The 24877-nt window shown below is 48.2% G+C and overlaps 4 protein-coding genes across 5 annotated transcripts; 1 reads left to right on the forward strand and 3 right to left on the reverse strand.

The window, feature by feature from the left end:
- Window positions 1-7156: 7156 nt before the first annotated feature.
- Window positions 7157-9642, reverse strand: LOC109738410 (probable L-type lectin-domain containing receptor kinase S.5). The gene has a single exon (XM_020297513.4). It carries the CDS (start codon window positions 9462-9464, stop codon window positions 7341-7343), a length of 2124 nt encoding a protein of 707 aa, XP_020153102.2. The 5' UTR covers window positions 9465-9642; the 3' UTR covers window positions 7157-7340.
- Window positions 9643-13770: 4128 nt separating this feature from the next.
- Window positions 13771-18195, reverse strand: LOC109738405 (uncharacterized). 2 transcript variants are annotated; one of them, XM_020297509.4, is made up of 7 exons: window positions 17930-18187; window positions 17026-17379; window positions 16866-16941; window positions 16573-16781; window positions 15978-16046; window positions 14667-15020; window positions 13771-14582 (listed from the first exon to the last, which is right to left on the reverse strand). In XM_020297509.4, exons 2-7 carry the CDS (start codon window positions 17374-17376, stop codon window positions 14019-14021), a joined length of 1623 nt encoding a protein of 540 aa, XP_020153098.1. In that variant the 5' UTR covers window positions 17377-17379; window positions 17930-18187; the 3' UTR covers window positions 13771-14018. The 2 variants fall into 2 exon arrangements, with proteins under 2 accessions (XP_020153098.1, XP_020153097.1); XM_020297508.4 differs by having other exon boundaries at window positions 16573-16941; window positions 17930-18195.
- An 80-nt stretch (window positions 18196-18275) lies between these two features.
- Window positions 18276-21156, forward strand: LOC109738408 (protein MULTIPLE CHLOROPLAST DIVISION SITE 1). Its single transcript, XM_020297512.3, has 4 exons — window positions 18276-18657; window positions 19367-19533; window positions 20163-20550; window positions 20781-21156. Exons 1-4 carry the CDS (start codon window positions 18433-18435, stop codon window positions 20985-20987), a joined length of 987 nt encoding a protein of 328 aa, XP_020153101.2. The 5' UTR covers window positions 18276-18432; the 3' UTR covers window positions 20988-21156.
- A 50-nt stretch (window positions 21157-21206) lies between these two features.
- On the reverse strand, window positions 21207-24820 carry LOC109738407 (uncharacterized). The gene is made up of 6 exons (XM_020297511.4): window positions 24558-24820; window positions 24126-24186; window positions 23870-24005; window positions 23376-23703; window positions 22279-22407; window positions 21207-22061 (listed from the first exon to the last, which is right to left on the reverse strand). Exons 1-6 carry the CDS (start codon window positions 24646-24648, stop codon window positions 21544-21546), a joined length of 1263 nt encoding a protein of 420 aa, XP_020153100.1. The 5' UTR covers window positions 24649-24820; the 3' UTR covers window positions 21207-21543.
- Window positions 24821-24877: the final 57 nt, after the last annotated feature.

Genomic DNA, 24877 nt, shown 5'->3' on the forward strand with positions numbered 1-24877 from the left:
GCCCAGGACTTTGATTTTGATGGTAATATAATAGCAGCCACGACGACTCAGAAACAAGGAACAGCAACAGCGCTTGACGGGCGGCGACAGCCGGGCTCAAGGACAGTAGTGGCGGCCCGACTTCCGGCTGGCCGCGGGGACAGCAGCTCGAGGCCGCAGCGGAAGCGGCTCATCATGCGGCAAGCAGCTCAAAACAAAGACGTGGCGGGTCAACCCAGGCGGTTTTAACTCTTCGTCCGGGTTGTAGTCGGTTTCGATGAGACACAGCAACCGACGTACAATTTTGATGTAGCCTCTGTAGATCGCGGCGGCTTACGGTAGTGCCGTAGCGCACAGGTGTAATCCTAAAATAGTCTTCATCTCACACCCGCCACTGCAGAACCCTTCGTGAATCTTTGAATGATGAACTTGTCGTTGGTGTGAATTTTCTACGCCAGTTTAAACCGGCAAAATTGCGAACTTCTCGAACCCTAGAAAATATCCCTTCAAGAACTCAACACCACCGTGCGCGAGCCCCACGGTGGGCGCCAACTGTCGTAGAATTGTCACGGCAGATGTCCTTAGCGTGAGGACTTAGTCGCGAGGCCAGCGCATCTATGTAGTAGCTTGAGAGGGGTTGATTGGGATGAGAGACACAGGGTGGATCAACGCACAAGACAAGGGTTTAGACAACTTCGGGCCCGGGAAACATCATCCGGTAACAACCCTACGTGCTGTTTGAGGCTAGGTCTCATTATGATCACGGGAGAGTCGCCGGCTCCGGCTCTCGGTGTTTAGCCCTAGAGATTATTTCTTGTTGCCTCTCTCTCTTTCGGGTGCCCTGCCCCTCCTTATATAAGTTAGAGGGGCGGGTTACATGTGGAGTCCTAGTAGGACTTGGACTAATCTATCTTCTCTTACAAGTTGATTACAAGTCCGGGTCTCGCTTCCTCGTAAAGGAAATATTTGTCATCCCTTTCTTCTTAAGCCGGCCCATCATAAACGTGAGCCGGCCTTCTGGGCCTTGGGCCTTGTCTTCTATATGACCCGCCATCGGGGCCATCCATGAGTCATCAGGCTCGTGAGTCGTCTGACAGTGAGCCGCCAGACCCGTGAGTCGCCAGTCCTCTGGTGGGTCACGGTGAAGCGACAAGTCCGACCGGGTCATACTTCCGGCCGGGTCATACCGCGGGGTATATCCCCGACATGTGGGGTGTTTACCATGTTGTGTGCTTCTTCTCGATAGTTCCCGTGTCGTTGCGATCGTGAGGATTCGTTCGTCTTCGTGGCTTCATCTTCTTCATGGACTCGTTCTTCTTCCTAGCGGGATTTCAGGCAAGATGACCGTCACCTTGGATCTCACTACTATCATTGCTATGCTAGTTGCTTCGTTCTATCGCTATGCTGCGCTACCTATCACTTGCTCTTCAAGCCTCCCAAATTGCCATGAACCTCTAACCTTTGTCACCCTTCCTAGCAAACCATTGTTTGGCTATGTTACCGCTTTGCTCAGCCCCTCTTATAGCGTTGCTAGTTGCAGGTGAAGATGAAGATTGCTCCATGTTGGATTATGTTTTTGGTGGGATATCACAATATCTCTTATTTAATTAATGCATCTATATACTTGGTAAAGGGTGGAAGGCTCGGCCTTATGCCTGGTGTTTTGTTCCACTCTTGCCGCCCTAGTTTCTGTCATACCGGTGTTATGTTCCTTGATTTTGCGTTCCTTACACGGTTGGGTGATTTATGGGACCCCCTTGACAGTTCGCTTTGAATAAAACTCTTCCAGCAAGGCCCAACCTTGGTTTTACATTTGCCTCACCTAGCCCTTTTCCCTTGGGAGTCACGCTCCCGAGGGTCATCTTTATTTTAACCCCCCTGGGCCAGTGCTTCTCTAAGTGCTAGTCTGAACTGAGTAGACTGCGGGGCCCCCTCGTGGAAACTCGAGGTCTGGTTTTACTCGTAGGATGTCTCATCCGGTGTTACCCTGAGAACGAGATATGTGCAGCTCCTATCAGGATTGTCGGCACATCGGGCGGCCTTGCTGGTTTTGTTTTACCATTGTCGAAATGTCTTGTAACCGGGATTCCGAGACTGATCGGGTCTCCCCAGGAGAAGGAATATCCTTCGTTGACCGTGAGAGCTTATAATGGGCTAAGTTGGGACACCCCTGCAGGATATTATCTTTCGAAAGCCGTGCCCGCGGTTATGTGGCAGATGGGAATTTGTTAATGTCCGGTTGTAGAGAACTTGACACTTGACCTCAATTAAAAACGCATCAACCGCGTGTGTAGCCGTGATGGTCTCTTCTCGGCGGAGTCCGGGAAGTGAACACGGTTTATGGGTTATGTTTGACGTAAGTAGGAGTTCAGGATCACTTCTTGATCATTGCTAGTTTTACGACCGTTCCGTTGCTTCTCTTCTCGCTCTTATTTGCGTAAGTTAGCCACCATACTTGCTTAGCCGCTGCCGCAACCTCACCACCTTATCCATTCCTTTCCCATTAAGCTTTGCTAGTCTTGATACCCATGGTAATGGGATTGCTGAGTCCTCGTGGCTCACAGATTACTACAACACCAGTTGCAGGTACAGGTTTTGCGATGTTCTTGACGCGAGAGCGATGTTACTTGTTTTGGAGTTCTTCTTCTGCTTCTTCTTCGATCAGGGGATAGGTTCCAGGTCGGCAGCCTGGGCTAGCAGGGTGGATGTCGTTTGAGCTTCTGTTTGTGTTTCATCCGTAGTCGGATGTTGATCTTATGTATGATGTATTCTTGCGGCATGTGGATGCCTTGTATGTATCCCCATCTATTATGTAATGTTGATGTAATGATATCCACCTTGCAAAAGCGTGTCAATATGCGGTTCTATCCTTGGTGGGACCTTCGAGTCTCTTTAGGATAGTATCGCATATTGGGCGTGACCGCGGTACTACCGCTTATGTGCTTCTAGTAAGCCCCAAGCAGAACACAAAAGTAACTCCAAATTGCCGGGAAGGAAGGAGGGTGCAAATGTAAATGTATACGTGTTGATTCCACCCTAACTTTTCCAAATGCGGACCCCCTCTTAATAGTACAGATTTCCTACGACTCAATTCCACCAAAAAGAAATCGCCGAAAAATAACCGTCTTCACTCTTAATCACCGAGGGGAAACAAACCGTCTCGAGCCATCTAATAATCTCTGAAAACTCAATGCACACAGTTAGTCCGCAAAATGCATTGTCATCAATCACCAAAACCACTAAGAGATAAGTATGCCCTAACAGCCCATTAACCTCCCGTGGTGCTTTTGGCCTATTTAAGACCAATGGTCTCTTTTGACCCGTTAGCGACTAGTGGTGCTTTCGGGTTGTTAACTGTACAAGATTGTTTCGCCCAAGTACCCCCCCCCCCCACTATTTTTCTCATTTATTAGCAGTCTGTTTGGGAAAAATGTTATGTCACAACAAATGAATTACACATACATGATAAATTACAAACATACAACAAAAGATCAGTTGGCATAAAAGTTTATAGTCGGTGAAGATAAATGCACCTTTAGAAGTTGAGAAGCACAATCATTGGACTTGAGGGATAGGTTTTCATGCTGTAGAATCTGGTTAAGCACCATAATCTTTGCCTTCTTTTTCATTATGCCGCTAGACAACGAAGCCAAATTGTGATAGTCTGGTTTCAAAATCGCATATATCTTGAGGACATGTGACAACCATTGCTCTTGTTTCACAAACAGTCTCACTTAGGGATTGGACTTGTGTTGGAGTGCAGATGTACATTCTGTCGAGCCTAAAGATCTTGTTCATGAGGCGGCTTCGATGAGGTTACTGATGGCCTGCAAGACATACGTGACCATTTAGCAAAATTCATTAAGTATCCAATTAGCTATTGTTCCCAACGAGGTGTGGAGGAGAGTATTACTCTTGTCATTTCTGTCTCACACAAGTTGTCACAGGTCTTGTGTGAATTAACTGTTTGAATACCTAAAGGGATTACAATTGTTCTAGGAGTACAAATATACCAAATGTGTGTTGAAATTGGTTGCAGACGAAAGAAGGTAAATGACACAAAAGTAAAGAACGTAAAATGTAAAAGAATAAAATAATTAGTTGGTTTGACTGCAGTAGAAAGGGTAGACGTGACGAAACTTTGGATCATGATGTACATCAAGTGTGTTAGTGCAACGATAATACCAGTTACCTTTCCATGTGATTCTAGTTCATGATTATATATTCTATAGGCGGTTCACCCTTGAATAGTCCTCGGACAAGAGGGGGGGGGGCGATCAGCAGTCACCGCATCGCCCCCATCTTGGCGCTACGACCTTGTCGTGTCGGGGCAGACATCCTTGCCGGGTGCCTCTCTCGCGCTTGGCCCTGTGCTGACACCTTCCTTGGCCGCCTCTGATGCCAGTCCTGCTTCTATTCTTCCGATCCTCTATGTGGGCTCCCCTCGCCTCCAGGGCGTGGAGGAGGAGGAGGAGGATTCTCTGAGTGTGGGGATGAATGAACATGCCCCGTCGTCTCCGCGCCGCCAGGGTCCTCGCTGTCCCCAGCTCGGCGGCCTCTGGAAATGATGATGCCTGTCACGTCGGTGCCGCCTGGTCTGGGGTTTCCCACGGCCCACTCCGACACTCCCGTGGGCTACCCCAAGGGTGGTCTGGCTCTGCTTCCGTCACCTTCTCCGCCCGTGCCTCCCGCTAGAGCGCGCGGTTGTGCTGCTCCAGGGTCGGGTTGGGCGGACGGGTGCCGATGACCCCGGAGAAGGCGGCCCCTCAGGTCTACTGTGGGTAACCTAAAGACAACACTAGCACCCATTGGCTATACAGCAGGACCGCGACCGGTTGGGGTAGATGTTGGATGCGCTGCATGGCACTGCACATCGCCTCTCTTCGCCGCAGCCCCCAGCATGATGTGGCCACTTGGTGGTCTTTTTTCTACCTTTATTTTAAAAAAATTGGGCATGCTTGGCCTGTTGCCCCAGCAGACTTTCTTTTGTGGTAATTTTCTACTGGTTGGATGCTCGTGTTGGTTGCTTTATTTATAAAGCGGATCTCCTATTGAACTCCTCCATGCAGGGATTGTTCCCTTTGTTGTCCTACATTGAAGTTGCCATATGAATGATCATTTCAACAATTAAGGTCGCGAGATCGGGCCAACGCTTTCAGTGTCATGGATTTCCGTTATTCCCATATCATCTTCGCTCATATAACAATTATCTGTCACCTAGAGGTCATGGATTCACTAAACGACATGTGTTACCTGTGAGGGTATTTGGATCATATTGCCTGGGCCCTTAAATTGGACAAGACACATTGCCCTTATTATAGATAAACAACTTAATAATCAATCATAGGAGTAGTCTCACAAATAACGACATATAGAATGGGCCCAAATGAATCTCTCCAAAACCCTAGACCTCCCACGCCCATGGAGAATTATTAACACATACGTAGGGAATAACCAATAAACACAGAGATTGAACAAAGAGGAATCGTGTCAATAATATTGCAAGGAACCACAATAGCATGTACGATCGAGTCGATCTCAATCTTTGAATAAGTATGAATAGAGTTGCAAATGCTAGTCTTACAAATTGAAATAACTCTCTTGATGATGATGTTGTTAAGGAATGAAATGGGGTGAAGATCGGAGAAGGCCGGAATAAATATAAGTGAAGCTCTTCTCTCCCAGATCCCTTCTCCTTTCTTCGGGCGGTGGAGTTTCCTCTCTGGTGGCATCTGGCTGCCTCTACTTGCCTCTGATTGTGTGTGCCCCTTCACGAAAGTTATTTGGATTGACCAGGGGAGGTGGCGGCGGTTGGTATGACCGCCTGTACGAGCACTCATGCTCGTACTAGACGTCGTTTTCTTCTCTGGTGCGCCAAATAAAAATGTGCTCAAATGGGAAGTTGCTCCAAATTGCTTCAATGATGAGGGTATTGATTTATTTCTTCCAAAGGGTATGGTCCTACCTTGCCCCAACCGCTTGCTTCCGTAGCCGGCGGGTGCTACCGTGCGCCGCCCCACCCTCCCCTAAACCTTCCCCACCACCATTGCTTGTTGCCGCAATGACCATCCCTCTAAGCCCCCTACCTGTAGCAACTGCAGCGAGCCCCCGACACCTGTCAAGTTTTGGGCTCGCTCTCACCGGCTCCCGCTCTTGCATGACTCAGCCTCGGCATTGGCTGGCGCTCCTCACGATGTCCACACCTTCGGACTGGCGCGAAGCGGAAGCGACTGGTGCAAAGAAAATTTTCAGGCACCTGATGGTTACCAAATGCGTAACAAAATTATATTTTGTCTTCGTTTTATAATACGAAACTATTTCTTGTATGATTAAAGAAAGGGACAAGCTATTTTAAGTTGTTTGGGAAAAAATGTTTTATTCAAATTGAAAAAGGCCATAGGTATATATATTATAAATAAAGTAATTCAGCTCGTTGATTCCCACCACTTAAGCTTAGTTTATTCTATCTTCCCAGAGTTCCAGCCGTTCTTGTGTTCCTATTCCTCTATCAGCGATCCACGTGCCACCACTAGCCTAACCGTCGTGCACCGTCGACATGTCGTCGTCCCGATATTCCTTCTAAGCCTTCCTTCTTCGGCGTCGATGAACCCTCCCTCTCCCCCACACCTGCTGCTATCAAGCTTTAGAGTTCCCTTCGTCGGTGACGCTGCGGCCAGTGGTGTTGTCCCCTTATTGGTTCGCTCCCTACTCGCCTCGCCTTGTCTGAGACACCGCGGCGGCCGCATCAGCTTCGTCTCCGGCTCAGTGCTCAGGATATTGACTCGCGCAGAAATCATTTTCAGCTAACTGAAATTTAGCAATTGCTTTAAAGAAACCAGGAAGGCAGGAACAATAAAGACTACAACGCAGGACATGAACGTTTGGTCTATGGGTGTATATACACCCTATATGAAAAAAATAGTAATTAAATAGAAATTATGAAAATATTTTTGAAAAGAACTTCTTTTATAAAAAGCAAAATTTTGGGTCAAAATAGTGTAAATAGTAACCTTTAATCTTGAAAAATTATATACTTGTGCAAAAGAAAGTCAAGTTGATTCTAAAAAAATTCTAAACTTTTCACATTTTTTTAATTATTACTTTCCCCCATATTAAGTGTATACACCCAGGAATCAAAAGGCATTTCCCCTACAATGCAATACTACCACCGTCTCAAAATGTCCATCTCTTTTAAGAAATAAAGAAATGAGAATTTAATACTACATTCATCTCAAAATATAAGACCTTTTTTAGGGTGAACTAGAAAGAATCATCAATCAATGTACATTTGATTCTGGCCATCTAAGATAACAACAGGAAAGGCATCAATCCTGCAACAGTATTTCCATGCCCCAAACTTGTCACCTCCCTGAGATGGAACAGCTCATGGAGCAGAAACTACTGTGCTGCCCGGCGTCCCCCGTGAACAGCAGCCCGACGTCCGGCAGCTCCATCTCCTGCCGATTGCCACCCGGAGGCCAAACAAACGCAGGCTTGTTCAGCGGGGGCTCCGGCGCCGGGGCTCCGTCGATCAGCACCTGCACGGCCGTCCTCATGGACGGCCTCTCCCTCGGGTTCGGGTGGCAGCACGCCAGCGCCAGCCTCACCGCGCAGTCCACCTGCGCCTGCTCGAACTCGCCGCTGAGCAACGGGTCGGCGGCCTGCAGCGCCTTCCCCTCGCCGTACAGCATCCACATCCAGTCCACGATGTGCATCGGCGGGGGGTGTCGCCCTCGCCCGCCTCTCCAGTACTCCTCCTCGCCACCGCCACGGTGGTCGCTGTCGTGGATGTACTGGTACTGCACGGCGTTGCTGGGGCTCCTCCCGCTGACCACCTCCATGACGAAGACCCCGAACGCGTAGACGTCCGTGTCGAGGCTGGCGCGGCCGGTGAAGAAGCTCTCGTACGCCATGTAGCCGCGGGTGCCGGCCACCACCTGCGTGGAGTGGTGCGTGGCGCCGTCGTGCTGGATGACGCGGGCGAGGCCGAAGTCCCCCAGCCGCGCGTTGTACTCCTCGTCCAGCATCACGTTGCTGGCCTTGACGTCCCTGTGCAGGATCCGCCGGCTGCTCCCGTGGTGCAGGTAGTCCAGCGCCGACGCCACGCCGCGGATGATCTTGTACCGCCGCTCCCATGTGAGCTCCGGGGTGTCCGTCGACGCCGACATGGACGACGTCGACGACGCGGCCCTCTCTCTGGCGTAGAGGAGCTTGTCGAGGCTGCCCATGGGGAAGTACTCGTAGACGAGCAGCAGCTCGCCCTTCTTGTGGCACCAGCCGATCAGCTTCACGAGGTTCCGGTGCGACAGCTTGCTGATGGTGTTCACCTCCGCCACGAACTCCTTCTCGCCGCGGTTGGAGTTGACGTTCGTGGACACCCGCTTCACGGCCACCTCCATGCTCATCCTCCTCAGATACCCGAGGTAAACGGTGCCGGAGCCGCCTCGGCCGAGCTTACGGCCGTCGCTGAAGTCGCCGGTGGCGTTCCTGAGCTCCCTGAGCTTAAACCTGACGGGGCCATGGGCGTCGATCATCTTCTCGAGGTTGCGGTACGCCAGCCTCGTCTGCCGCGTCAGCCTTCTCCACACGAGCAACGCCATGAGCAGCACGCCGACGGTGAGCGGGACCAGCACGGCGAGAAATATCTTCTGGCGCCTCAACCGATACCCACCGTCACCTCCGGCGATCGCATCGTCGACCGTGGTGAAGTTCCAGGACTTGACCTGGTTCAGCTGGGCGAACTCGCCGGTGGAAGCCGCGAAACCCACGGAGATGTCGTCCAGGAGATACCGCGACAGGTCGGCGTACCAGGCGTAGGTGAAGGCGAGCCCCCTTTGCACCACGAGGACGCTCATCATTTTGCCGTCGTACTCGAACGTGACATCGACGTCGGCCCCGCTGGAGAGGACGATGGAGAAGTTGCTGAGCGGCATCTGCCCGACGGACCGCACGCCGTTGAGGTCGAGCCCGACGTGGTTGCCGTCCAGGTCGGCCTCAAAGCTCCTCCGCGTGTCGAACTCGAGCGCGACGACCCGGTTAGCCGCCTTGCCGTCGGTCCGGTTGTTGGTCAGGCCGAGCCACCGCCCGCTGCTGTCGCTGGGCAGGGCCGGGTTGTTGGTGAGGACGAAGGCCATGCCTTCCCCGGTGCCGTTCCTGGGGACGATGTTGAGCACGAACTCCGTCTTGAACGAGGTGAGCGCCGTGCGCTCGCTGTTTTTCCAGAGCTTGAGGGTCTCCCTGGCGTACATGACCCTCCCCGACCGGTGGGCCATGTCGCCGGCGTCGGGCGTGATCTGCAGGGAGCGGTTGGAGATGGTGGCGCCCGGGGTGAAGCTGAAGTCGGCCTCGCTGGCCGCGTCGAAGCTCTGGTACGCGAACTGCAGCGAGCTACAGGTGCTGCCGCACAGGATGAGGAGAAGGATGGCCGCAAAGGCTAGCTGCAGGGTCATGCTGCGATCGGCCATGGCAAGTCTTCTCTGCAACATGGGATGGGATGGAAGACGAGGTGTGGTGGTGGCATATGTTGGGGTTGAGGAATTGCTTGCAGGGGAAATGTGGTAGCGTTGTCAGCCTCAGCCATGACTGTCCATGAGGGAGGGAGGATGTATGCCGTACACAGCGACAGTGACAATGCTGCCCAACGGTGTGAACCAGAGAAGTCCGGGGATTAGACGACCGGCGCCAAGTGAGACTTTGAATTGCGATGATGGAGCGGAACGGAGCTGCACGCATGCTCGATGATGGAGCGTCATCTTGTTAAGCAAGCAATTAGAAGTGGAAACTTGACGGAAATTTACGATGTCGTGGGATCAATGAGTAGTAGGCGTCATCTTGTCATAGCATCTCCAAGAGGCACGCAACGCGCGGCGCGCTAAAATAACTTTTACAGCGCCGAAATAGCAACTTTTTGCGCGCAGCGGAGTGCTGGCTCCAGCGGCCGCTGCAAAATATTGCGCGCACGAGCAGCTCCAACAGGCGCGGTAAATATACAACGCTCGCGCCCAGCACAAACAACATTTGACTTGCATATCTAGGATCATTGCATGGTCCTCCTTTTGAATATCAAATTCTTGGTTTGAAAAATCATATGATGAACTCATCTACAATATTGAATTTAAACTAGTCTATATAAAACTACAAACAACATGCACCAAATTCATCTACAAAATATGAAGTTGAAGCAAGACATACCTTGCAAGCGTTTTGTTGAACACCTTGTGGGCGCCGAGCGGCAGTGGGCGGCCGGGCGCTGTTCGTCGGAGGAATGACGCGCTCGAGAGACGGCAGCGACGAGAGGAGGTTGAGGAAACAATTGCGGCGCGCGAGGATAGGGCCGGGGAAGCGTCGTCGGGTCGCCGGAGCAAACGGGGAGGCGCAGGCGGCAGCGCCAGCGCCTGGATCTGGCGGTTGGTAAAAGTCGCGTGCGGGAGCGGGTGCACGAAATAAGTGAGGCGCGATACCGTTTTGCTCCGCGCGCTGAATCAACTATACTGCACGCGCGTTTTTTGCGCGTCCGCCGGAGCGCCCGTTCCGGCTGCGCGTGCGCAAAAAAAGTGATTTTTCCAGCGCGTCGTTAAAATCGCGCACCTGTTGAAGATGCTCTTAAGCAAGTAATCGTAGAAGAAGAAGAAGCTTGACGGAAATTTACAATGTCGGCATTCCATTTGACAGAAAAATGGCCTAGCCGATTCAGGCATCACTGCATTCTCGTCAGAGAATTATAGTAATAGTAATAGGGTTGTTATGAATGTGGCATGACACTTCAGCCTGGCAAACAACTCCTGTCACTCTCCGTCAAGTGATCAAGTCAAACATTTGCTAGCTGTCCCATCATCACCCACGATCGCTTGGCCGCGTCCGTTTCCTCGTCGTCCCGATGATTGATTTCAACGGTGTAAGGTAAACGGAATTCAGAGGTAAATTGGGGGTTCGGGAAGCTGCAACATAACTACAAGCTGGCCTCCAGTGCAATACGAGTGGTACTAAGAGCAACTTCAATGGGACGACCCATTTCGTCCGCTCGCGTCCGTTTGGGTTGGTGCGGACAAAAGTGGCGGCCCAACGTGTCGATCCAAACGGACGCGAGTCCTTTTTTCGTCCGCGGGCGACCTATTCCCGGCCCAATTTTAAGCCGGATTCGCGTCGGCGCGGACACGAGATGGACGCGCGCGCACGCCTACTCCTTTCCCCGGGCCCGTCGGTCGGTGGCAGTCACCACCATTTTCCTCCATTTTCCCCAAAAACACTTTCGCCTGCGCGCGCTCCCGCTCCCCAACCAGCCATGGAGGACGCCATCGACCTCGACCTTGACGCCGTCGCCGGCCTCGCCTCCCTCGCCTCGTCCGGCGCCGTCGCCCCCTCCAGGAAAGGCAATCCTCGTGCCCCGCGCAAGACCGCCGCCGCGACCAAGCCGAAGAAGGCGCTGACGCCCGAACATCGGGCAAGGGAGTCGGCCAAGAGGAAGGGCCGAAGGCACGCCGCGGACGCGAGGGATGAGGCCGCCGCGCAGGCCGCCGCCGCGCCGCAGGAGTTCACCAACACCCGCGTCGCGGCGGCAACGAGGGAGGCGCTCTACATGCTAGGGGTAAACCCTAGCCAGCACAGCCTCGTCCAAGCCGCCGTCGCCGTGGCCAGCACCGGCTCGTCGGCGTTTCCTCGGATGGTGCTGCCCGACTCACCCCGTGCGTCGGCTTGCAACCCGATCCCCGGCTTCCACGTCTACTCGCAGGCCTCCCGCCTCTCCGGGGAGTGCTCGCCCGACGTGAGCGTGGTCGCGCCTTCCACGCCCGCGCCCGCGTCCATCGACCTCAACGCCACCCCGGTGGTCAGTGGCTCGTCATCCGGCGGCACGAGGAAACGCACGCGGCAGACGCCGGCTGGCGGGCTCCCGGACGCCCGTAACCCGTTCGAGGAAATGCCGTCCGCCGTCGACGAGGACTACATGCAAAACCTCATCTTCAAGGGTGGTGCGCCGGATGCTAGCTACGATCCCGACGAGACACAAAGCCAGGACGGCCGCGGGGCGTTCACGCCGGCCGCTGGCTATGATCCCGATCAGGCGGCCTTCATGCGTGATCAGGTCGATACGACCTGGACGGCTTCCCCCTCGACCACGAGTTTCCGGACGACTATGGGCTAGAGGAAGAGGACGAGTGCGACATCGAAGTGGAGCCTTTGTTCGAGGACGAGCTCGCCAACCAAGCCGCCAGTCCTAAGCCGAAGCGCAAGAGCAAGCGCATGAAGGCGTACACAGCTGCCGAGGACAAGCTTCTTTGCGAGTGTTGGCGAGACATTGGACAAGACCCAAAGACGGGCGCCGAGCAAAAGCATTCAACCTTTTGGACTCGTGTGCACCGAGAGTTTCATGAGCGCAAGAAGTTTCCACCTTACCAATTTGTGAGCACGCGCGGATGGGTCTCCATTTCCAAGCGGTGGAGGGTGATCCAACAAGAGTGCAACAAGTTTTGCACCACCCTTGAGAGCGTCAAGGCCCGCCCCGCGAGTGGCATCGGCATGCAAGACATGGTATGATAGCAAGCAAGCCGCCCTCTTTTGTGTCATCAAGATCATCCTTTACGTGTTCATTTGCATATCACTTGCTCATATGCTTGCATGGAAACATTTTGTAGGCATTTCAAGCTTTGGAGACATTCAAGGTTCAACACAATGGCAAGTGCTTCAACCTCTCCCATTGTTATCGGGTCATCAAGGACGAGGAGAAGTTCAAGGCGTAATATGCCGCACTCAAGGCACGTGGGGGGAAGAAAGTCGTGGAGGATGTTGGGGAGGGCGAGCCGGCACGGCCGCGGGGGAAGACCAACTCCAAGAAGGAGGACAAGCGAGATGCCGTCACCAACGCCTTGATCGCAAGCGTGGACGGCATAATAAATAAGAAGGACTCAAGGGAGGAGGAGCGCTGGCGTTTCAAGGCGAAGCAAATGGGTGCTTTCATGGAGATCCAAAGGAGGAGGCTTGATCTTGACGCCGAGAAGCAAGCCAAGATGTTCGAGCTCGAGGCGGAGAAGCAAGCCAAGATGCTAGAGATCGAGGCCGCCAACACCAAGACCAAGGCAAAAGAAGTGGCTCTCGCGAGATGGGTCGGCGTGTTGGACGCACTGCCGATCCAAATACAATACTGTCGGACGCCGGGCGGGCGGCGGACCCAAACGAACAAAAAACGAACAAATGCATCGTCCGTTTAGGTCGGCCCGTTGGAGTTGCTCTAACCGCGAAGCTTCGTAAGTCGATCGTAACCAACCACGCGTGCGTGTATGGACGTATCAATTATACTGGCAGGTACCCTGGTATTTTCCCAGGTACTCTATTGTTGAATAAATTTGCATGTTTTTCTCAACAAAAAATATAAAACTTGTAAGGCATCGCCAGCTGCATCTGAAAGTTGGCAAGTACAGTACCAGCACCGGATACCATCTGCTGACAACTGATTATTAGTACGTATTTGGCTGCTGTCGGAGATTTGGTCAGTGATCTTATCTGCAAGTATATACTCCCTTCGTCCCATAATGTAAGACATTTTATTGACACTGCACTAATGTTAAAAAGCGTCCTACATTATGGGACGGAGGGAGTATATTTTTAGTGCTTGTAAGGTCAAACTCTCCTTGCTTAAATATGCGTCTCTGTTCTCTATCGAATTCTGAGTGCAAAACTGGCGTACGAAATTGCATTACATCATCACATGCCACTCATCAGTCGTCACTAGTAACATACCAGCAAGCGTCCCAACAACAGTATGGCAACAATGACCAAGTGAGCTGAGAACAGCATCAGTTAAAACATCAAACATAAAATTACTTTGCCTTCCTGGCTCATCCTGCCATGCCTGCCTGATCTAACAGTTTAACAAGGCATTCAGCATGTGACATCCTCCAACTCCAATTATCATACCAAACCATGGCATCTTCTAGCATGTACAGGATCACGCATATAAAGATCAGCCGCATTTCTATGTCATGGTTCATACAAAAAACTACAAGAGAAGTATTACCATAGCCCAACCCTACCATTGTAGGTACCAACTAGGCCGAGAGGTGGTTCTTGATGTACCTATTAACCCAGATCGTTTTGTGAGGCACGCTAAGCTTGTCGAATGCCCTGGCAACGTGAGCATTCTCGCACAAATAAGCATAGTAGTGGGCAAGATGCTCCTGTTCAAACCCCGGGAGGCCCTTCATGTTCGCCCAAAGGTCGTCGGGGACATCAGTGTCTCTCCTACTGCACTTCTCTATGGCTTCTGCTAGGCGATCGAGAACACGGGTCATCGTGCATAGCAGGCTGTCATCATTTTTTACCTTGGCCTTCTTTGGTCGGGGTGGGGGTGGCAAACTGCCAGAGGAATCACCGCTGTCTCCTTCATCAGTGTTAGTAAAAGACATTGCGGCCCCTTCAACTCCTTTAGCAATAAGGTCAGTCCCTCCATTCACGTTTTCGTTTTCGATTCCATTCTCAAGCACGTCTCTAGCAAGAGACTCATTGCTACTCCTAGCTGGCCTGGATGAAGCCATGCCTTTGACAAAGATTGACGCCATCTCACGATAGTTCTTAATTGGAGTGTTCAAGAAGTCGGCATCATGATGGTGGTCCTGCCAAGTAATACACGAAAATGATTACAAAGTACATGCAAAAATGTCACCAAAACCGGGAAACAACATAAGCTTCAATCTTACCTTAACGTGAGCTGTGTAATGCTCATGATCAAGCACAATGGTGTAAGTGTTCGCATCCCAAAGAGCGCCACTTAAACTCTTGAGTATGTTAACCTTTTTCCACATTTTCTTCCATTTCCTAAGATGGTTAGAAATCTGTGCAGCATTCACTTGAACCCTGAAATGCTCACTCAAAGCTTGAGCACAACTTTTAAGATGAACTTGCTTGAAAACATGAGAGGGTCTAGTTCCACTGGCCACTAGGTTAGTCAAGAACTGAAGCACAAAGGTTGACATGGCATTTGTCCAAACAAGTTGCCCACCACCACCATTAGTACCCCCAATGTTATCCGCATGCTGTTCCAAGTTCATTCCCTACGAATTAACAACACGATCTGATTAAGAAAACAAGAATCTGGTAATAAACAATAATTTGCCAACCATATCAAATAAATTATAAATAAGCAAAATTATAGTAAATGATAACAACAATATTTTACATATAGGCATTACAAACTAATGGTCATAGTGGTTTTGAGAACCGATATTTTGGCAAGGTGTTGTTGGAATTTGAGCATGTGTCTATGATCATGTACTTCCTCCCTAATCCATATGCAACCTACAGGAAAAATGTCCGGTAGAGAAGGAAACAAAACAGTATGTTGGGGAGGTGAGATTCTACAAACATGTAAAATTTCAAGTCAAATTCATTTGAGAGGTATGAGCAAATTCAGCAATGATGAATGGTTGCAAACTGTAAACATCACTATTCATGCTGAATCTGTTTTTACATGCCTCCCAAATGATTATGAGTTCGAGCTTGACATTTTACATGTGTAGAACATCATGCTCCCAACATTTTACATGTGTATAGAACTATTATATTTATACATGGTTTCTATGGAGTTTTCATCATGACTTGGTTTCACTGGATATTTTCCCCGCTACCTACACATGTGAGGTGCCCAGGTACTTCCCAGTAGAATAAAACAGTGGCTCTTTCCTTCCGTTGTGAAAGAACCCAATTGTGATGCAACTATGGCATTGTCCACTTGAGTAGTGAAGGGGAAGAATGGGATTGCATCATCAAGAATTCAAATTGACACTCACATTTCAAATCGGTGGCTATAGGAGGTTAATATCCTTTTTACAAAGCTACCCCAGACAGTCAATGTCAAGGACCTCTGGCTCTAGCTAGGTAAGTGGTGAAGGGATCTACCAAATAAAAATGAGAAGCCGACTGGAGCAATTGCTGGCATGCATTCTACTTATTTTGTTGTGACAGTGGGCTGCAAGTCCTTGTGTGGTGAAAGCACTTTGAAGAAAGCTTACATGTGATATACCCACGTCTGGCTGCATAGCTGGAGCATCGCATTGTTGTGATAAATCCAAGTGAGACATCTGGGATAAATAAGGAGATGTTATTTTGTTGAGAAAGTATAATCATAATACAGGTTTAATTTAGTAGCAAACTGCAGCATTCAAATTTCACATAGAAAAATCAATACATCAAGGCAGGCATTATCTTCAGAGAATAAGAGTAGGTCTATGCTGTATGTATCATGATGAAGTAAGCATGACAAAGAACTCTTGTCACTGTCCATCAGGTGATCAAGTTGAATATTTGCAAGTTCCCCAATCATCAACGTTTTTTCAAATCATCTGTGTCATCTGTGTTTTTTGTATTTCTCTAAATGATTGACTTCTACATATAATTTGGAGATAAATTGGTGATCAGTGTCCAGATGCTAACTGCGAGACCACAGGTATCGAGCTGTAACAATTGATACTAGCTGTGAAAGTTTGTAACTACCACATTTCAGTTAGAACTACTCCATTTGTTGGATAACCTTTTAGAATTTAACCAGATATAGCTGAAACTATACAAGTACAATCAATATTATTTGGGCATGTCATCATGGTTTACCTTGGCCTTCTTTGGTGGTGGTAAGCTGCCAGAGGGATCACCAAAGTTTCCTCCATCAGTGTTAGTAAAAGATTTTGTGGCCTCTTCACAGGTTTTGCCATTCTCGATCACAACTATAGCAAGAGGGTTACTCGCTTCACTAGTTTTTCTGTTTTCCATTTCATTCTCAGTCACATTTGTAGTAAGAGGGTCACTCTCCCCATTGGTATCTTCATTTTCAAATTCATCATCAGCCACGTCTGTGGAAAGAAGCTCATTGCTACTCCTGCTAGCATATACACCTGAAACCATACCGTTGCCACAGATTGTAGCCATCTGATGATAGTGCTCAATCGGAGTGTTCAACAAGTCTGCATCACTATGGTGGTCCTGCCAAGTAATACACAAAATATTAGACAAAACAGAAGCAACAATGACACCACCATGTGGAAACAACATACGGTGCAATCCTACCTTAACGTGACTGGCATAATGCTCCTGATCAAGCACAATGGTGCATGTATGCTCATCCCAAAGAGCACCACTTAAGTTCTTGAGCTTGTTAACCCTTCCCCATATTCTTTTCCACTTCCGAAGGTGGTTAGAAATCTGAGCAGCAGTTACTTGAAGCTTGAAACGCTCGTTCAAAGCCTTTGCACAGCTTTTATGGTGAACTTGCCTGAAACTGTTGGAGGCTCTAGTTCCACTAGTCACTAGGTTAGCCATGAACTTAAGCACAAAGGACGACATGGCAGTTGTCCAAACAGCCTGCTTGCCACTACCATTATTACCCGGCATGTCATCGGCATGTTGTCCCAAGTTCATTCCCTGGCATAACAGTTAGAGACCCGATTAATAAAGCAAGAATCTGGCAACAAATTAAATCCATGCATAGTGCGAATGTGAGAAATGTACGGAGACATGCAATAAATCAAGCACTTGAAATTTCTAGCTGCAAAACTGCAATTTCCATCGATGAGATCTTGCACAAATTGTTCACGTAAGACTACCATTGCAGCAATTTCTAAATGACATAAAAAAAAGACTGCAAGACTAACTGCACATTCACTGAATAATGAAATTTCGGAATCGCAATTTCCAAAATTACGCAGAAAAAATCAGTAAACGATGGTTTTGATTGTTCAAGCGTCAGGAACGTCACGGCAAAATCAACTGAACTTGTTGCAGCCTACACAATGCAGTGTTTGTCTTTTGCCGTATCTGGGAGCGAAGGAAAATGTGTGGACGGGGAACCCTGATGCTACAACGAAAAGGATGGACTAAATATCGTTTGCAACCACAGATATGCATATAACCGTCCAATTTAATATATACATCAATCAACTGAGATAGAATCGTGTGATTTGGTGTCCCATACCTAGGGCTGCCGGACCCCGGTCGCCGCCGGGACCCTCGTCGCGCTGGTAAGGGGAGACGGGCCGGGAAGCTTGGAGGGGGCTAGCAGCTCCGGGGCGCGTCGCCTACCGGCCGGCGGAGGGAGGTGGGTGGGGGAACTACGGGACGGGATGGGACGGGTCGCGCTCGATCCAATCCCGAATCGTTTGGTTCATCTCTCTCTCCAGCCGTTTGCATCGCTCGGTCCAGCATCAGCATATTCCTCCGACGGATAGGTAGGACAACCCTGGGCCGCTGGCTGATCTTCGCCGTCAGCTTTATCATGAACGATCAGGATGCTCTCCGATGCTTACACTCCATACAGGGCCGGCCCAGGCCCGCTGGCCGCTGCGAGTGACCCCTCTGCGATTTCCATTTGCTTCCTCCGTCTTCTCCATCCCCTCTCCCCCTACCTCCACCGTCCCTGAGCACTCCCAGTCCCAGGCCATTAGCCTAGCTAGCTACCCCCTCCATGCGAGGGCGGCAATGGCGCCCGCCTCCTTCGCCGCCTCCCTCGCCGTCTCCCTCTCCGCCCCCGTCCGCCTAATCCCGCCCAGATGCTTCCGCGGGAGGCCGAGGCGATCCCGCCCAATCAGGGCTTCGAGCGACACGAATGGCGCCCCGAACGGGGAGCGGAGGATCGGGGCTCTGGAGAGGAGGGTGGGGGATTTGAGGGCGCTTGTCGCCTCGGTGCCTCCTGCTGTTGTCTCGGTAACGCGGCCCGTTTCTCTTGCTTGTTATTTCTGCACATTTGGACTGTGAGGGTTGGCCACTGTCAGGCCTGAGCTGTGGTTGCTTGTTAGGTTTAGCTCTTGTTGTTCAGGAAATTGGTAGAGGGGGGGACGATGTGGCGCCTTGTAAACAGTTTGAACTTGCTAGGGCTTTTCCTTGTGGAAATGTAGTTAGCCTAGTGCACAAAAATGTGGCAGATATAAAGAAGATAAGTTTGTGTAGATGTGTACTGTATGTTCTTACCTTGATATTATGTATGAAAAATACTCAAACTGTAGTCTGGGCTTACCTTGAAATGACGCCTTACCGAAATTGGTCTATTTAATGGTTTGTTGAAATGCTAAGTGGGAAAAATGGCCTTGGTACTTAGAGTGAGATGTTTAATGATAGCATGTCATCGGATTGCTGCCCCCACGCCCGCTGTTTTTTCTTCCTTTGGTGACTTTTAGTTCACTGCTCATGAGCAATCTGCAATGCATCAGGACCCCCAGCAGTCACATGGCTTTTGACATTTTAGGCAGTTTGGGCAGTTTGAGATGTGGCCTTTTTCTTTTCTTTACAGCATAATAAGACCTAAATTATCTCTTCACCAGTACCCAATACTGTACCATGTTATACTCATGTGACCATGTCGTATGGTGTTCTATCCTTACATAAGAAATACTCTCTTATTTATCTTTTCATGCAGATGAGGAAAACCATTGGACTAAATTCCATTGCCGGTTTCGGTTTCGGCATTGCATTTTTGGCTGCTCTCGCAAGACAGGTCATCATAAGAACTCAACAGCAAGATAGTAGTGGTTCTGTTTCTGATCTAGTAAGGCGCGGGCATCTAAAATCTGGGCAACGTGGGATGTATGTCTTGCTATCTTGTCAAACTTCAGTTTGGATTCTCTTCTGCACTGTCTGCCATAGTTTTTCATATGATGATTTGGGCTTAGAGGTTTACTCAAATGAGTATTTATGAAGACAGTATAGAAACCTATTTTTCTTGGAATATGTGGTTTGACTACATCTTTTATTGCTCTAAATTATAATGAATTCATACTCAAATCCACTTTTGATGTTATGCTTTGGAATTGGTTGTTTTTCTAAGAACATTTTATTGTATTCTGAATCATGTTTACAAAACATTCAGAACTAATATATCTTGTTCATGTGAAACTATAGGGGGTGAATTCTTCTCTGAGGAAGAACTGTCATCTTTTTCATGTGTCTAGTAACTAGCTTTATGCCATTGTAAATCCACGTCTCACTCTTGTTGGCTGCTATGGAAATTGTAATATTACTTTATGTGACTAGTGATAGTGATCATGGTCAATAAAACCTTAGGGATAGACAAAAATTGTTTTGCTGGTTTCCAAGCCTACTTTTAAGTTTTAACCTATCTTTTTCTTTTCTTTTTTTGTGAAAACTCTTCTACTGTAATTGTCTAATATTTTCTTTAAATCGTGCAATAATTTTGACTAAGGCAACTCCTGCAGTGCAAAACCACGTGTGTACAATGATCCTTTCAATAATTCGTTAGTCAAGATCGATGAAGGTACTTCTACTGCTCAGATGTTTGGCAAGGAGTACCGCATGGCTCCTGTCCGGCTTACAAATGAACAACAGACAATGCATCAGAAAAGGAGATCACATGCATATCAGTGGAAAAGGCCCACTGTGTTTCTTAAAGAAGGTGATCCCCTGCCACCAGATGTCGATCCAGAGACAGTTAGATGGATTCCAGTAAACCACCCATTTGCTGCTGGTTCGGTTGAAGTAGATGAGGAGACTGCCAAAAGGAATGTTTATCAAAAGGATGGCGTCCCATCCCGTGTTAAAGCTGAACATGAAGCTTTGCGGGCAAGGCTAGAGGCTTCAAATGATGTGAGTGTTTGCAATTAACTTAGTATTCTTAATTTGCCCGATGCCACAATCCAGAAAAAAGTATGCTACTATTTCAAATTAATATATTGTTTACAGATCTCTCTGCAGGCAGGATAAATGAGTTGTTTTAGAAGTTTGAAGCTCAATCTGATAACTGAACTAGCAATAGTTTGATTTGTTTTACCATGCCGTCTGGAATAACTCTCCCTGATCTCTACCATGTTTCGCAGGTAAAACCATTCTCTAACGGTCCAAGGGGTATGCAACATAGTGCAAGATCATCGAAGTTATCAGACGAGCCATCTGGGAATCTGCAACAGTCTAAACCTGACATGGTGAATGACCAAAATGGCCAACCAATGTTAGGGCATGAGCCCGAGCCCGAGCCCGAGAGCTCTGACAATGGTTCACTATCAAAAAGCTTGGAAGGGCAGTAACAGTGTGAATTGTATAAACCCCTTGGCATTTCGTTTTGTTATGTAGTGTTGTCAGGTTTTAGCTGTAGATAGAGGAGTTTTGGAACAATAGACCTACGTACTGAACACATGATATGGGGCACTGTTATTGTTATGTGCTGTTGCATATCTGATATTTTCTTTGCCCGAAGATCTCCAGATGCACCATCTCATTTTCAGCCTCGTAGAACCATACGATAATTTGGTTGGATGCTCTCATTTATCACTCATATTTTGCGCAATTCAATAGTAACAGAACATTTGATAAGCTACATATACAATAGCTAGTTGATTCAAGAATCAAGAGAGATTAAATTCTTAATGATACAGCACAAACCCTATAACAGTAGAAAGTATGAATAACTCTATAGAAGGTAAAATGACTAAATATCTGGAAGCACTATGAGGTACAAAATTTGTGTTGCTGGGAAATGGCATCAGGATTTTATAAAAAATGCCTAGGTGGCATGATGCCGATCTCCCTGTACAAATAGGCTTGCCATAACCTGTAATCCTGTGTGAAGATAAGCAATTTAGCTTAGACAGCATGGAAGCCCTCGTCGTCACTATCACCAAACATGGTTGCCATTTTCATGGCTATCTTGGCAGCCATCTCCCTCCTTTGGAAGTCAGGAACGAGCCTTAGGTTGGAGCGCATGTTGCCAATCTCTGACATTAGTCGCTCCAGATCATCTACGCCATAATGATCATCCTCAAACAGTGCATTGACCTCTGGGGTGTCAGTTCGCTGGTCCTCAGAAGTATCTGCTCCAGTGTTATCCACATGATTACTACTATCTTCAGTTGTGTGACTCTGAGTTACAGGATTTTCTTCAGCAGGTTCTGTAGATCTGTCATTTGGAAGAGGGTTGGGCGCCGAAGAACTAGCATTGCCGTTCACAACTTGCTGTGTGTTGTCCTGCATAGATTTAGCTTCATCCAATCCTTCCAAGCTTCTTGATGTACTCGATTCACCGACGAATTCCCATTGCTCATCAGATGCATGGGATAGGACCTCGTAGTCAAATTCATAAGTCAATTCATCATCTGTAGATTCTGTCAGTAGAAAACAGAATAATTAAGGCCAAATACAGGGTTCTAAATTCAATAATGGAACTGTAGAGGGCAAGATATTCTAATTATCAAAATCGCTCCAGCTTTGCACATCATATGGTTGTTTGTTAGAGCAAGCATGACTCATCACAAAACCATGGCGCTACTTTAATAATTTATGGTTAAACGTGTAATTATATTGTTTTCTTATATAACTCACCATCTTTTTCGACCAAGGATGGACTAGTAATTTTATTTCCAGATTTCAGAATCATTCCAGGCCACATGTGTGCAGAAAGGGCTCCAAAGAGTCGCTCTAGGCCTTGGCTATCACCATCCACTGATAGGCCTGTTGGTAATTATAAACAGACGACAGTTCAGAATTGAAAGAGCATCCAAAAGATCTATTTAAATACACGCAATATTCAACTTTGGATAGAAAATAGGTGCCTTTTATTAGACTCCGTCAAACAATTATAATAAAATTTCATAATTCACACACAATAAAAACAGCCACCGATGCCATGCATGTGGATCAACCATTTAACTTGTTAGCCTTTTGGTGTATGGCATTTAATACTAAGCAGTAATATGGTATAAAACAATATGGACTTGAATTGCCTTTTCAATTTTGCAGGTTCAGACATAAATTACCATGAAAAATACCAAATGCAATTTGATCAACAGACCAATACCAATATAAAATGTGACTTTTAATTAATTGGGTGCTACTGATCTCCAAGATACTACAGCGCTGAAAAAAAATGGGGAATCTACATAGGCCAAATTTGGTCTGGCTTGAGTTTAAGCTTACAAAGGTTTAAATCTTCCCAAACACGGTTCCGCTACATGCATTTTCCAGAGAAGTTTAAGCTTCATGACCTTTTCTACTAAGAAGCTCGATGTCCAGAGCTTCACTAAGAAGGCAAGCTTACGATGCCACTAACAAAACATAGGCCCTCCAAGAAGGATCATAATCACCACAGAAAAATGTCAAAAAGAAGCACAGTGCTAAGTGAATCATACACAATAGAGATGGTAAATAAATGTACGATGGTGAAAAGCAGGTTGATGGCACCCCAAAGTGTGATGCAAAATAGTATGCAGAAGTATGTTAAGTATCAGAAAAAACAGACGAGTAAGAAGTCATAAAAGAGCCAATTGACTTGAAGATGAGCATTATCATTATATACTAAGTGTGCACCTAATTAGCTGATCTTCAGTTTAAACACATGGTAGGGTGAGATGATGGTAAAAGATAAAAATAATGTGGTTTTGTCGAACAATTGCAGCCCACAGGACAACTTAGTTACTTACATTTGTCAAAGTCAGCATTGGAAGCACAAGCTTCAATATACTCAATACTATGCTCAATGCACCACTTCAAAGTGGAGTCTCTGATCTCTATTTGTGGTTCTTCCTCTGATAACAAACCACAACCTTCATTTTCATTTATCCCAAAATCCAAATATTCAGGATGTGGATCACTACTTGACTCGCCAATCCTTTGCATGCGCCTCCTGTACTCTACATGCGCACCATGGCCAGGCACAAGATCTGCTTTATTTCCGATGCACAGCACAACTTCAAACCTCTGGACATCAATATTACCAACCCAATTTCGGAGGGTATGTAAGGACGATTCCTGCATAATTGCTGATACGATTAGCCTACTGCAGAATTGAGGATCAAACAATTGAACACCAGTAATTACAAGGTTCAAAAGAGTTGAATAAAGGATTATAGATTGAGAATGGAACTAGACATAACAGTAAGAATCAAAGAATGTGTGACGGGTTCACTGTTCTGACATCATTCATATCGAAGACCATAACAAGAGCAGCCAGTTGGTCCAGATGAGGGAGCGAGCCAAGAGAAAACCCTTCCTTGAGATGTGCTGTCCAAATGGAAATATCAGCAGAGTAGTACTTGGTGTCAATTTTCCACCTGGATACCAATCAATAGCAACAGAGGTTCTGTCATATGTCAGCTTAACTGAAAACTAGGTCCACTAATTCTGCAAGTACACCACACAATGATTCGCCGTGTAGGCGTTCAAGCACATACCCCTGACATAGCACACCGGAGGACAAGTCGGATGTGTCCGGCACTTCCGCCCCAAGCAACCCTGCAGTTCATGATGATATGGAGATGATAAGAAAATAAGAGGTGTCCAAGCAACCCTGCAGTTCATGTGAATAAATACACACGATGTGCAAAATCATATAAACCTAAAACTCCACGAAGGAATTTGTCAAGCCAGTGATGAAACTGGAAATGGAACTAAATTATCAGCTACTACAACACTTGATTCTCTCCTCCCCCGTCAACCCCATATTACTAACCTATTGAAATCAGTAATCACCAACAGACCACGAAATCTTCTCACTAGCAGCACGATGTAATCGGGAAACGGCGGATTCGAACTCTAAGCACGCACCGCAATCAGGACATGTACAGATGTAAGAGGGAGGAGTGCGAGAGGGGGCGGGATCTCACGGGAGAGGATGGTTCGCTTGCCCACGCCGGGGGCGCCGACGAGCAGGACGCCGGGCCGCGCCTCCAGGGATCCGTCTCCCCCCTCCTCCATGGCCTCGCCCCCAAACCCTGTACCCTAGCGCTCCTCTTCCTCGCCCGGCGTGGGATCGAGCTGGGACGCGCCTCGCGAGCAAGGACAGGGTCAGAGAGACGCAGACGACGGAGCAGAACTACAGAAGGCGGCGAGCAGGCAAGGCAAGGAACACTTTACGCTTTCACATTTGGAAAACGGTATCCGCGCCAGTACGTACCTTTTGGTCCACACCCAGGCAAGGTTCACA

The sequence above is a fragment of the Aegilops tauschii genome, chromosome 2 (genome assembly GCF_002575655.3).
Source record: "Aegilops tauschii subsp. strangulata cultivar AL8/78 chromosome 2, Aet v6.0, whole genome shotgun sequence".
Taxonomy (NCBI): domain Eukaryota; kingdom Viridiplantae; phylum Streptophyta; class Magnoliopsida; order Poales; family Poaceae; genus Aegilops; species Aegilops tauschii.